The sequence below is a fragment of the Tinamus guttatus genome, unplaced genomic scaffold (assembly GCF_059628265.1).
Source record: "Tinamus guttatus ecotype Peru unplaced genomic scaffold, ASM5962826v1 Tinamus_guttatus_pri_ptg000079l, whole genome shotgun sequence".
NCBI classification, from domain to species: Eukaryota; Metazoa; Chordata; class Aves; order Tinamiformes; family Tinamidae; genus Tinamus; species Tinamus guttatus.
Genome location: NW_028288613.1, coordinates 4,342,113 through 4,354,818, shown reverse-complemented (window position 1 = coordinate 4,354,818; position 12,706 = coordinate 4,342,113). Strand labels below are relative to the sequence as shown.

Sequence of the window (12,706 nt, the reverse complement as noted above, 5' to 3'; positions counted from 1 at the left end):
ACATATGCAGCACCAGGATGTAATGCTTATGGAGAGGACCTAATAGCCCTCAGTATTAGTTGCAGCATGAGGAATGTTAACCTTTCCCTTTTTCTAGGGGGATCCCTACGCACCGAAGCTGGGTGAAAAAAATCCGTTTTGCCCCAGGGAAAGGAAATCAAAAGCTTATTGCAGTGTACAATGATGGAGCAGAAGTTTGGGATGCAAAAGAGGTACACATCTGTTATGTCAAATATGCATTTTCTTTGCAAAATACACATTCCAGTTCTCAAAGTCAAGAAGAGTGCTCAGAGTTTGAGATTTACTTAGCCATTATTCCCTGCTGACAACTATATAATAAAGTTGTTTGACTTTTCCCAGGGGACTTCTAGTTCATATAAAATATTTCAAAAATCTTCAGGGATTTGCTTTCTATGACTTTCAGAAATTTATAGTTACTATGGGAAGAGAAGAATTGTTATATCATTTTAGCTTAGCCCCCTGAAGTATATTCGGGGTATAAAGTTTATTTTATGTTTATTTTAGTATTTCATTTTTTTTTCTGATCACTTTGTAGTGAGCACCAATTCCTAACATGGACTTTAATCTGTGTAGTATGAAAATCTCCTTTAACAGTTCAAGTTGGAGCAGATGTGACTAACAGCTGTGAATTACATAGGCAGACTAGAACGTCACGAGTGTCTCCTTCAAGAACATTTGAAAAGCTTTGATTCCGTGGGATGTTCCTTTGGTAGCTGGCTCCTCTTCTGGGGCAAGAGAAAGGGCTTCCCACATGAAAATCTTAAAATGCATTCAGAACTTCGGCTGAAAAATCTGTAAAAATATTAGTCTCACTCCTGTAATCCTTATAAATCCCTCTTTAGAATCTCTCGTTTTCCTACAACTGGTTAACTGATATGTCCAATAATGTCTTCAGTGCTAAAACCGATCAAATCTTTGTATATTGCATCTTTCTAACTCAATACTTTGCTCTAGAACAAGCAAAAGGAAACAGCAGAATGTTGATTATAGTAGAGGCTTTGGTAACATTTCCTCATATTAACATTTTTAATGTTGTGTTGCAGGAGGGTAGCAAAATCTGACATATGGTTAAAAGTACAGCTATCTTATCTAGAAATAAATTTAGACTTTATTATAGCTTTATAAGTTCAGTATTCAACAAGAAAGCATATGTTTATGAAGAGAAAGAGTTAGGTGATGAGAACCTCACTTTTGTCCTGATTAAGGCACTGGAGTTAGAGGTTATGTACATTCTCACCAGTTTTCTCTAGAATCTTTATTTAAGAAAAGATACCCCAAAGGCAGCTACTGAAAAAGATCCTCCCACATCTTGGTTGGGAAAAGGGCAATTACATGTCCTTCTCCAAGGTTTCTAATTTTTCAACTTTCCAGAGGAGACAATTATTAATGATTACCTTTTATTGCAAGTTTTGCAGTATGTCTTATGGGAGTGTGACAGAGTATTACACTGTATGATAGAGAGCCTGCTAAAAATGAAACATATCTCAACTTTTCAAGATACAAATGGTGAGCAGTTTAAGAAGCGGCAGGAATGTCACTTTCCGGATCCTGGATGTAGACTGGTGCACCTCAGACAAAGTCATCTTGGCCTCGGATGATGGGTGCATTAGAGTCCTCGAGATGTCCATGAAACCATCGTGTTTCAAAATGGATGAACAAGACTTAGTAGGTATGATAGAGTTTTTTCTTTTGCTCTTGATTGCTGGATATTTCATTTTGAAAATGGACTATAAAAATGCTCAGGACTTCTAGTAGGCCAGGGAAACATATATAGATCCATAGGCTTAGGAAATATGGATGCTTTTACAATAAATGTTTAGTCTCCCAAGTAAGATATAGTTTTAATATTTTAATTGAAATATAACTAACAAAATATGAGGTTTTTTTTTACAGATGTCTAGAAAATTAATGTAAAAATATCGTAGCATTGTACTGAAATGCATTGCATGATTTTGCAAGATCTGTTAACCTGACAGTGGTGGGGTTCTTTGTGAAATTTCCAGATATTGCAGCCTGCTTGTAGACCAATTCTTTGCTTTCCGGATTAGATTTTCCCACTAAACTTTAAACTGTTAGTAGTTAATGCTGTTTGTTTTTTTTTACCATACACTTAAATAGGGAATTTAGTTATACTACATTTATAGTCTCAGGGGACAAACAGAGTATGCAAATAAATGGAAATGCTGAGCCAGTTGAAATTAATGTTCAATTAATTACTATTAAAAATGAGAAATGTTTTATATAATTTGCTGTTTATGTCATAAGTATCTTTGTTTACTATAGTTAGTCAGTTTTTGTCTAAATAAAAAAAATTAAACTGAAAGTTCAGTTGAGCAGCACAATTGTCTGTAAACATATAACCAAAAATTCATTCATATATAATTAAGAAATTGATTTGAGAGAGTGTAAACGAAAATTAAGAATTGGAATATTGTGTGCAGTTTTGGGCCCCTCAGTACAAGAGGGATGTGGACCTTCTAGAGAGGCTCCAGCAGAGAGCAACAAAGATGATTAAGGGACTCAAATCTTACGAGGAAAGACTGAGCGAGCTGGGCCTGTTTAGCCTGGAGAAGGTTGAGAGGGGATCTGATCAACATGTACAAATACCTGAGGGGAGGATGTAAAGATGGGGCCAAACTCTTCTCGATGGTGGCCACCAACAGGACAAGCGGTAACGGGTGTAAGTTGAAACCCAGGCAGTTCCATCTCCATGTGAGGAAGAACTTCTTTCCTGTGAGGGTGTCAGAGCACTTGAACAGGCTGCCCAGGGAGGCTGTGGAGTCTCCTTCTTTGGAGATCTTCAACCCACCTGGATGCCACCCTGTGCCCTGGATGTCCCTGCTGGAGCAGGAGGGTTGGACTGGATGATCTCTAGAGGAACCTTCCATCCTGTGATTCTGTGTACTTGCCTCGATTTAATAAATTAGAGTTTCTTTCTGGTAAGTTGTTTGAAATCCAGCAACTAGGAACCCGGATGGACTGAAAATTTTATGTAAATTGGTATCTTTTGTTTTACTCATGATGTACCACACTGACAGTAATGACACCAACGTGCATTCATGCTTGAATATTTTTCAGACAGAATCCTTAAGAAAATATCATCCTAAAGATAGGCTGCTTTCTTCTACTTCTCTCTCTCTTTTTATGTTTTTCCCATTCCCTTCCCTCAGATAGGGGCTTCAAATCCAATTCCTGTGCTGTTTGCAAACTAACAGCCACTCTTGGATACTTCAGTTTGAAATAAAATCTTTTTATTTCAGCTGTCAAAGAGGCAGTTTGATCTAATGGCATGTTATAATAAAAGAAGAAAAATACTCAGTTTCTTAGATGTCAAAAGTCTCTTCTCTGTAATCTAGCTACAGCTTTTAGGCAATCGTCAATATTTTACTACAAGAAAAACAAAATCCTGAAAAGTTGAAATATATTGCAAGATTTAAGAGTCTGCTGGGGTTTACTTCTAGAAAACCAAAACAAACTTCTAGAGATAGTAGTTTTTCAGTTTCAAATACATAAACATCTTTTTCTTAAAAAAAGAAAAAGAAAAAAAAAACTTCTTTCGTGTTTTTCCTAATTCCCTCTGTTAGTGGTGATTACTGCAGCTTCTAAATGACTTGGACTTATGACCAATTTTTTTCAACTCTGATGGAAGGAAAGTTGTTTCATTTCTCTCATGTTAATATGTTAATTATCCAAGCAAAGAAAACTCTGCAGTCGGCTCCTGAAAACTCATGGCAAAGGCCAGTCTACTACGGAGGGAGTCCCGGGTGGGTTCCCAAGGCAAACAGTTTACCTCCTGACAGACAGTTTTACCAGAAATATCACCCATTTCAATGGCTGAAGATAAAACTATGCTCATGAATAAAGATATCTGTTTTTTGTACTGTGTCCTGAGAACTTGTGCTGCCCTTTCTGTGACAGCCACCCAGACACATTCTCTTATTCTGATGCCCTCAGTGAAGTACTGGGGTAGAAAGGGAGCAAAGGATAAATGTGGAGCCTGATTCCAGATCCTATTTCTGTGGTATTCATTTCATAGTGTTCTAGAATTCTTACCTTTATTAGGAGGGGGAAAAAAAAGATGCAAGATATCTTGAGTGCCTTTTGTTTTTCAAAGCTTGCCTGTGATTTAACTCTGCTTCTGCCTATATACTAATTTTTAAATTCAAAAATAATGCTTATAAGACACATGTATCATGCAGACCCTATGAATGACAGTGAATGATTATGTAATAATGTAGCTAGCTGGTGTTTGTTTTCATCTGAAGTCACTGGGTAGTATTTACTGCATTTCATCCAAACCTCATACTGAATATTCCTGACTTAGTTTGTATGACAAATAGTTGGTCCAATAATTTTCATCCCATTTCTTATCTTATTTGTAGATGTAAACATGTGTTTAACCCCCATTTTATACTGAAGAAGATATGATTGCAAATTAAACTAAAATTACTACCTGCTAGTTGGATATGAATGCCCAAATAATTAGTGCCTTTTATGATCAATTTTCTGCAAATTGATATTTGAGCTTCTGAGCATTTAATTTTGTGAAATATGATGTCTTGTAAATTCAGTTTTTCTGAAGTTCTCATTCCAGCATGGTAGAAAACCGTGGGCCTTTTATGAAATATTCTTGCTTGAATGTAACAATAAGTTTTTAGTGTCTAGTAACTCGTGGTGTGTTTATGAAAAGATGTGATTTATGACTGTCTGTGAATAGAGTGTTATTGCACATAAGTCACTCAACAATGAATCTTTTCCTTTTCTTTCAGAACCTGCATGGTGTCCCTATCTCCTTGTTCCAAGGGCTTCGCTAGCTTTAAAAGCATTCTTACTGCATCAGCCATGGAATGAGAAATACTGTCTAGATATTTCACATGTGTAAGGAAATATATACGTATATATTTATGTGTGTGTGTGTGTATATATATATATATATATATGCTATATATATAGCATATATATATATATATATATATCCAAAAAAGTAGTTGACAAAGAGGAGATGACAGGTCATATGTGTGCGTAGGACATGGAAACAAAAGAAATGAACAAGGAAGGAGTAAGTCAGATTCTTATAAAATCCTGTAAAGGGATCCATGGGAATGTGTGAGCATGGACAAGAAAGAGAAGAGGTGAAGAGTTGAAGAGTTCTGTTTTGTGTAGAAATTCATAATATCTGCAGGTTTGTGGCAGTGAGGAAGAGGTCAGTGCTGGAAGGACTAACTAGTTGCAGATGTTGCAGCAATTTATGTGTTTCGTGAAATGCGTAAGGCAAAGCAATAAGGTTGTTGATGCTACTGCAAACAAGGAAGAGAAAAATAAGAGTAAGTTGTAAGAAAAAGGATTATAGAAAAGAATTGAACAAGATGTTGAATGTTTTAGGGTACTTTAACTTCAATGTGAATGAATAAAAAGAATAAGAGGAGGGAAAAACATTACTGATTCAGTGAGGTTGAAAGAAATCAAAGATAGTCTTTAATTGTGTTTTAGAACTATTAGCTAGTGAAAAAAAATCTTGTATGAGTTGCTTCCATAAGAAAACGATAAAAGATTCTCATATACACTCTGATATTTTCTACTACTAATAATTCTCTGATGTTTCAGATAATAGTTTCAATTTTTATTTATTTTCTTAATGTAGTGATTATCCAGAAAATGAAAATATTAAAAACCTGATGCAAGAGCAACTGAATTCGTTGTCCAAGTAAGAATCTTTTTATTAAAAGTACTAAGGTATTTATTGCATTCAGAGAAGGAAAAAAATCAAAATTTTGATAATTGGCAATGTAATGAAAAATGCTTTTTTGACTCATTAAAGATAAGCTTTGAGTACTAGCAGCTTTTAGTTTAAATGCATTTAATAACTTCTGTGTAATTCCTAAGGATGACTATTTATTCATTTGTTAGGAGGGAAAAAGAGACTTACTAAACTGTAATATATGTTTAAAATATATTTTTTAATGAGCAAGCTATCTTGAAGTAGTTTGTTAAATAATGACTGAAAAATCAAAATGTAGTGTTCTGGATATGTAAAGTGGCTTGGAAGTCATTGTTTTTAACACAGTCTTATTGTAATAGTGGCTGCCAACCAAAGATTGAAAGATGCTGATTGCAATCACTATATGGTTTCTAATTTACTGGTGAGCATTTGCAATTTATTAGCCAGAGCTTCTCCATGAATGGTCATTTGATGTCGAGTCTGTGTTGCACTTGAAGGACGCTGCTACTTAAATACTCCAAAGTTTGTTAAGACATTTAAACTCTGAGGCAGGAAAAAAAATCATTTTGAAAATCTTCTGTTGAAGATACAGCTCTAGAGTAAAGTTCCTGCTGTGGATGATTCTTATTTACAGTGCTCTGCTTAGGCAGAAATTTCTGTATTGCATATAAAATATAAAAATTATTATTCAAAACTAGGAATCATAAGTCTTGTCATTTTCCTTTCCTACTTTGACTTAATAGGATAGTTCTTTTTTGTTTCACTTAATAGGATAGTTTTTTGTTTTTTCTCAACTATTTTGAAAGCCTGCGTATGGATCTCTTAAATTATGCTACTGAATAATTGTGTAGTCATTTGTGAATATTTTAATCTTGCAGTCAGTACAATCACTGCAAGCTAAATTATAGCTTCTTCTACACCCATATGGTTGTTCTCTTTATTACAAGAGTTAAGTGTAATTTACAGGCTGACTGTTGCTATCTAAAGTGGTTGTGGCTTGCTTCCTGAGTTTGAATTATATTTCATTTATATATACCTATTGCACCTTTTAGTTGATAGATGCTTTTTTCCGTTCTGAAAAGAAGCTGTGCTGCTTTAGTTTTTCATTTATTAGGTAATAAATGCTATTGGAGTTTGATTAAAAAAGTGCCCAGTGTTTTTACAGATTATTTACAATTTTCTCATTTTGCAGTGACATAAAGAAACTGCTGCTTGATCCAGAGTTTACACTTTTGCAAAGATGCCTTCTAGTTGCAAGGTAGGAGAGATTCATTTAACTGTATAAAGTGTGTGTTAATAAAAATATTGATCATATTAATGCTTATGAACATGCTTAATATTAGCTACAACTAATCCTCCTCAAACTCAAGGTGTTGCCGAAGAACTTGCATTTGAGGTTTTTCAGGATTGGGAATGGAAATGTAACCTCACTGACACATTTCAATTTGTTGGGGGTAGAGAACTGTTTTCAGTATTGGTGGTACTTTTGTAAAAGAGGTTTTACTAACTGGGTAAAACTTGTCTGTATAGTTCCCAAAAGTGTGGTGCTGAACTTCACGTCATATGATATATTACATTTTTATTTCAAATTTACCGTTCTGTGTTATTTTTCTACTGGAGCTGTAGTTAAATTTAGTTGTCTTTTTCACACTTTTTCAAATTATTCCTAGAAACTTGTTATTAAAAGAGGATAGGGAACAGTAATGACTAAGTGTAAAATCAAAATAAAAAAAGCAGTTATGCTCTGTATGTAAATACATGTATGCTCTCCTAGTTTATGAACAGATCCTTGAATTTGTTTTCTCTTGTAATAATATCTTATTTATCTAGTTTGCTGAAATCCATTCTGTAATTTTTTTTTTTTTGTAATTTGATGCACTGATAATTCAGATTAGTTTTAGTGCCCACAAGGATGCATCTTTTTATATATTTAGAACATAATTATACAACACCTGTCATATGAAAAGTATCATTGTGTTTCTCATCCAGATTTTTATCTTTTCAGACTGTATGGGGATGAATCTGAACTGCATTTCTGGACTCTTGCTGCCCACTATTTACACAGCTTATCCCAGGAAAAGCTCACAAAAACAACAGATGTAGCCATACTTCAGGAAAACTTGATCAATCCATTGGATATATGCTATGACATACTGTGTGAAAATTATTACTTCCAGGTATTTCAAGGATAAATAACACTGGCGTGTTTTTGAAATGCTCTTTTCACCTGTTTTATTACTCTTACATTCCTGTCTGTTTTTGTTATTATTATTCTTTGTACAGAAATTCCAACTTGAACGGGTAAATCTGCAGGAGGTAAAGAGATCCACGTATGATCACACCAAGAAATGTGCTGACCAACTTATTCTCTTAGGCCAGGTTTGTGGGTAATACTTGGATTTTTTCACTGTTGTTGTTGTTGTACTTCCCTGTCTTTTTATATGCTTATCCTATTTAACTGACATAGTATCTCAACCTTCAAATTTCTTTCATGTCTTAAGTTTAAAATGCAATTTAAAGACATTTTAAAGTGAATATATCATTGTGAAAGTTTTGTTTTGTTTTATTTGTCATTCCAGACAGACAGAGCAGTGCAACTTCTGCTAGAAACGAGCTCGGAGAATGCACATTACTACTGTGATTCACTCAAAGCCTGCTTGGTCACAACTGTCACCTCCTCAGGTCCATCTCAAAGTACTATTAAACTGGTAGCCACCAACATGATAGCCAATGGAAAACTTGCAGGTAAAACAAGTTTCAGCTTATAACAGAGATTAATGGAAGCGTTGGAAAATACTTTGAAGCCCTTCTATGGAAATCCTTAGCACCCAGTTTGTATGGAGAGCCAAGTTGTAGAAACTAGAGTTTTTCAACATCCTCAAATGCAGGGAAGGAATTCAAAAGGGATCTTTTTTTTTTCTGGGGATGAATGTTCTGCTCACATTTAAATAACAATTCTTTTTGTTTCTTTGTCTTTTAATATAATCTGCTTTTATTTTCTAGAGGGCGTCCAGTTGCTGTGTCTGATAGATAAGGCTGCTGATGCCTGTCGCTACTTGCAAACTTACGGCGAATGGAATCGCGCAGCATGGCTTGCAAAAGTTTGTAATTTCTCAATTTTTTTTTATTAACATAAACTATCTGCTTAGCATATGTAGATATGAAGGCTGCTGGCACTGTTAAAATTCTCACGTGGAAAAAAAGGAAGCATCAGTTCAAAATAATATGATTAATTCTTTCTATGCATTAATTTATAACAAGCCAATCCATTCAATCTTGAAAGATTCTTTTGCAAGAAAACTGCCATACAGCCTCTTGACACTAGTTTAACGTGAGCAATATTGAATCCTGAAAAAGTCTGGAATGTGCAAATCTCTAAGTTTTGTGCAGTGATTTGTCAGGCTATTCAGATAACAGGTATATAAGCACTACTGGCCTATAACTACAGCCATAGAGAGCCTACATTAATTGCAAAAACAAACCCACTGTTAGAAATGGATAAATATTTAGTTTGTGACTTTATGCTGAGCTTCATGTAATATGTTTGCTCATTTTAAAATTAGCACTGACAAAATAAATTTGCACCAACTTCTGGTATGTGGACATAGCTATGATGTTAGTACCTTGACATCCTTTAATTTTCCATGTTAAAATACATAATGGGCAAGGATTTATCAGGATGATATTTGAATTTCTCTAAAGTTTTTATGTTTCTCCTACAGAAAAAACGGAGAAAAATATTTTCTTAATTGATGACTCCTACCCTTAAGAAAAAGGAGGACACTTTGTCTTTCAGTCTTCAGCAAAACACAAAGATTTCTAAGTTCTTGATATTCAAGGTTTCAGTAAAGCCTTGCCATAAAAAAAAATCATAAGGAAATGTCGTGACTTGATTGTCCTTTTTGCTGTACATATTTTCTTTCTTTTCTTTATTGCATTCGCTTAGGGGATGAGCACATTTTTTGTAATGAAGTTGGGAATTTTAAATCATGTTATTTGTACCTGAAGGAATGAGAAAAAAAAAAAAAAGAGGAAAAAAATTAATGCTTTCCTAACACCTGAGATTGATAACTGCATTTTCTGTCTCATAAAGGTTCGCTTGAACTCGGAGGAGTGTGCTGATGTGTTGAAGCGCTGGGTAGATCACCTTTGCTCTCCACAAGTCAACCAGAAATCCAAAGCCATTCTCGTCCTCTTGTCACTTGGATGCTTCACAAAAGTTGCAGAGATGTTGCACAGGTAAACCTGAAAACGCAGTCTGTAGTTTTTCTTGTCTGAAATTGTCATTTTAACATGCATCTCAGAAGCCAAAGGGATTTCCACAATTTAATTTCTGAGATTTGTTTGCATTTAGAGTAAAGGCTTTTTTTGTTTTGTTTTGTTTTTATTTTCTTCTTTAACTGATATTCATCTAGGCAGTGAACCATTTCTATGTGCCTGTACTGATCTCTCTGTCAGAACTGCAAGAAAAATACAGGCATTCTAATTTACTGCAGGCTTTAAGATAGCTAGAACCTCCCAATTTATAGCAGCTACGTTTTAGCTAATAGTAGCTACGTTTTAAATAAGTGGAGCCTTGATCTTTCAAAAATTTTGTATCAAATATCAGTTCCTTGGGTGCAGGAAGTGAGGTGCAGGATGGTGTGGGAGCAGTGCCACACTGATGGGTGGGATGGCCAGGCAAGAGGGGACAGTGTGAGAGATCTGCCACAATTTTATGCAGTGTCCTGGAACACTTTTCTGTTTTACTAACCTAACAATTGTTCTTTTCTATTTTTTTTTTTTTTTTCCACATTCAACAGTATGAGGTACTTTGATAGAGCAGCTTTATTTGTTGAAGCTTGTCTGAAGTATGGGGCATTTGAAGTTAATGATGATACAAATATCCTTTTTGAAAATATTATCTTCTGTTTAGGTATATGTAGTAAGTAATAATACATATGTAAATATTGTTTGATTGAGTTCCATGGAGTCATCACCAGTGTCATCTCATAAACAAAAAAAACCCACTGGTAAGTCATGTAGATAACTCGGTATACATCTGAGCAATGATCAAGTCTTGTATGTTCGTTTAATATCTTAATTTCTTTGCAAGTTAGGACATGGTATAATGCAGAGCTGCTTATGTTCTATTTATATTTTATTTTTATTTATATATTGTTTAATATGCTTATTAATTAATAGTTATAATAGTGTGCAGTCAGATGCAGCATTTAAAGCAACTTTTTTGTCTTGCACTGAGAAATATTTTAGATGGAATTTATATTTATTCCAAGCACAGTATTTGGAATCCCGAACTCATTTTAGGAGAGCTTAGGAATGAGGAAAAACTGGATTCTGAGCTTTTGATTTTGCCTTTTGTTTGTGTTTTCCTTAATCCTTCATTTACATAAACTGATCCATGCTGTGTTTGCAGATTATGCCAGGAGCTTGAAGATCCTGGGCTTTAAACAGGGAGCTATTCTCTTTGCTTCAAAAGCAGGAGAAACTGGTAAAGATTTATTAACTGAGCTTAAACAGCCTAAAGAGGGAGTGGCACAAGAGTAACAATTCATGCTAAAAGGAGATTCCCTGTCAAACAGGGTGACATCAATCAGATTGAGAGTCCACTATCTGAAAGATGAATTTTCTCTTGAATTTTCTATAATAGCTGATATATTTGATTTGAGCAAAAATCGGTAAATATATGTAGAGCCAAGACAAAGAACTGATTAATGATTCACAGTATCTCGTTTCTATGTTTAAATCGTCTTCATCTTCAAGAGAAGAGGTGGAAGCAGATGATAAACTTGTACCAGAATTTTTCCAACTTTTTCAACTAAAGCAGAGATGAAATCTTAAAAATTTCTTGCGAGTTCTAAACATATGTAGAAGTCTACACTTCTAAAAATCAAATCTATATAGATCTTCACTGCTGTTGTATTTATATATATGTAAATGACTCAATCTGTACTATAAATATAAATGTATTTAAAGAATAAATAGCGATCACAGTCATGTTTTCTCACATCCCATTTATCTGTTTAAAAATATTGTATTTTAAATCAGTTCCCTATTCTGTCATTTTTATAACTGACTGGAATGGTATTTTTATTGGGTTTAGCTATAGAAATTATGCAATTTCTGAAAGTCCATCAAATATAATTTTTTTCAGTCAAGATAATTGTTGCATTCCAGGTTCTTGTTACATGTACATTCCCTTCACAACTTGGGGAATAAATTCTGCCTTGTGTTGACTGATTACCAGGATCAAAGGACCAGAAAAGACCCTACCTCAAAAGCAGCAAGCATTATGGTCCTGTATAATACTCTTGAGCTGCTGTTGCTGTCTCCACTGTCACTGTTTTATTTCCTATTTGATAGTGTTAATAAGCAATAGATAGAAAAAGCATTGCAGCAAAGCCTAAATGTTGGCATTTTAATGAGGTACTTTTAAATGGTGACAGTTGTTATGGTCCACATACTTGAGGATGCCACTGATGCCCTCATTTTCATTTCTGTGCCAGTATTTCATCAGAAGCAAAATAGCTTTCCACAGCATCACAATGTTTAAGTGATCGCTTTCATTACTCTTTCTCATGTCGGATGCATCTTTTCTATTTATTACTGAAATCATTGAGAGAGTTTACAGCAGAAGAGTGGATGTGAATGTTAAATCATACTTGCAAATCGAAGACTGAAGTCTCTGAAAATTATTCTTAGCTAAAAGACTTTATTCCTCTTTAAATAAAGTTGTTGGAGCTACAGAAGTTTATTATGCAGTAGTGAAAAGAATATCATGTAAAATAGCTCACTTCTTTGAATGTAACTCACGTGTTGTTTACTTAAAGGCTTTAAGGGCATTGGCTTCTCCTTATGTCTGAGTATTTGTAGATCCATACACTTGTAGATGTACACTCCTTCGAGGAGCACCAGCTTCAGGACATCTTCTAACTCCATCAATTTTTTTGTCCAGATCTCAAATAG

At 34.6% G+C, this 12,706-nt stretch overlaps 1 protein-coding gene across 1 annotated transcript in view; it reads left to right on the top strand.

The window, feature by feature from the left end:
- WDR11 (WD repeat domain 11) overlaps window positions 1-12,334 on the top strand; it is a 36,641-nt gene extending 24,307 nt beyond the window's left edge. The window contains exons 18-29 of the mRNA XM_088520071.1: window positions 98-212; window positions 1,519-1,690; window positions 4,791-4,899; window positions 5,663-5,725; window positions 6,933-6,998; window positions 7,746-7,917; window positions 8,024-8,119; window positions 8,320-8,485; window positions 8,744-8,841; window positions 9,834-9,979; window positions 10,543-10,625; window positions 11,133-12,334. Coding sequence (XP_088376197.1) covers window positions 98-212; window positions 1,519-1,690; window positions 4,791-4,899; window positions 5,663-5,725; window positions 6,933-6,998; window positions 7,746-7,917; window positions 8,024-8,119; window positions 8,320-8,485; window positions 8,744-8,841; window positions 9,834-9,979; window positions 10,543-10,625; window positions 11,133-11,287 — 1,441 coding nt within the window. The 3' untranslated portion in view covers window positions 11,288-12,334. The remainder of the gene's footprint in view (window positions 1-97; window positions 213-1,518; window positions 1,691-4,790; window positions 4,900-5,662; window positions 5,726-6,932; window positions 6,999-7,745; window positions 7,918-8,023; window positions 8,120-8,319; window positions 8,486-8,743; window positions 8,842-9,833; window positions 9,980-10,542; window positions 10,626-11,132) is intronic.
- The last annotated feature ends 372 nt before the right edge of the window (window positions 12,335-12,706 follow it).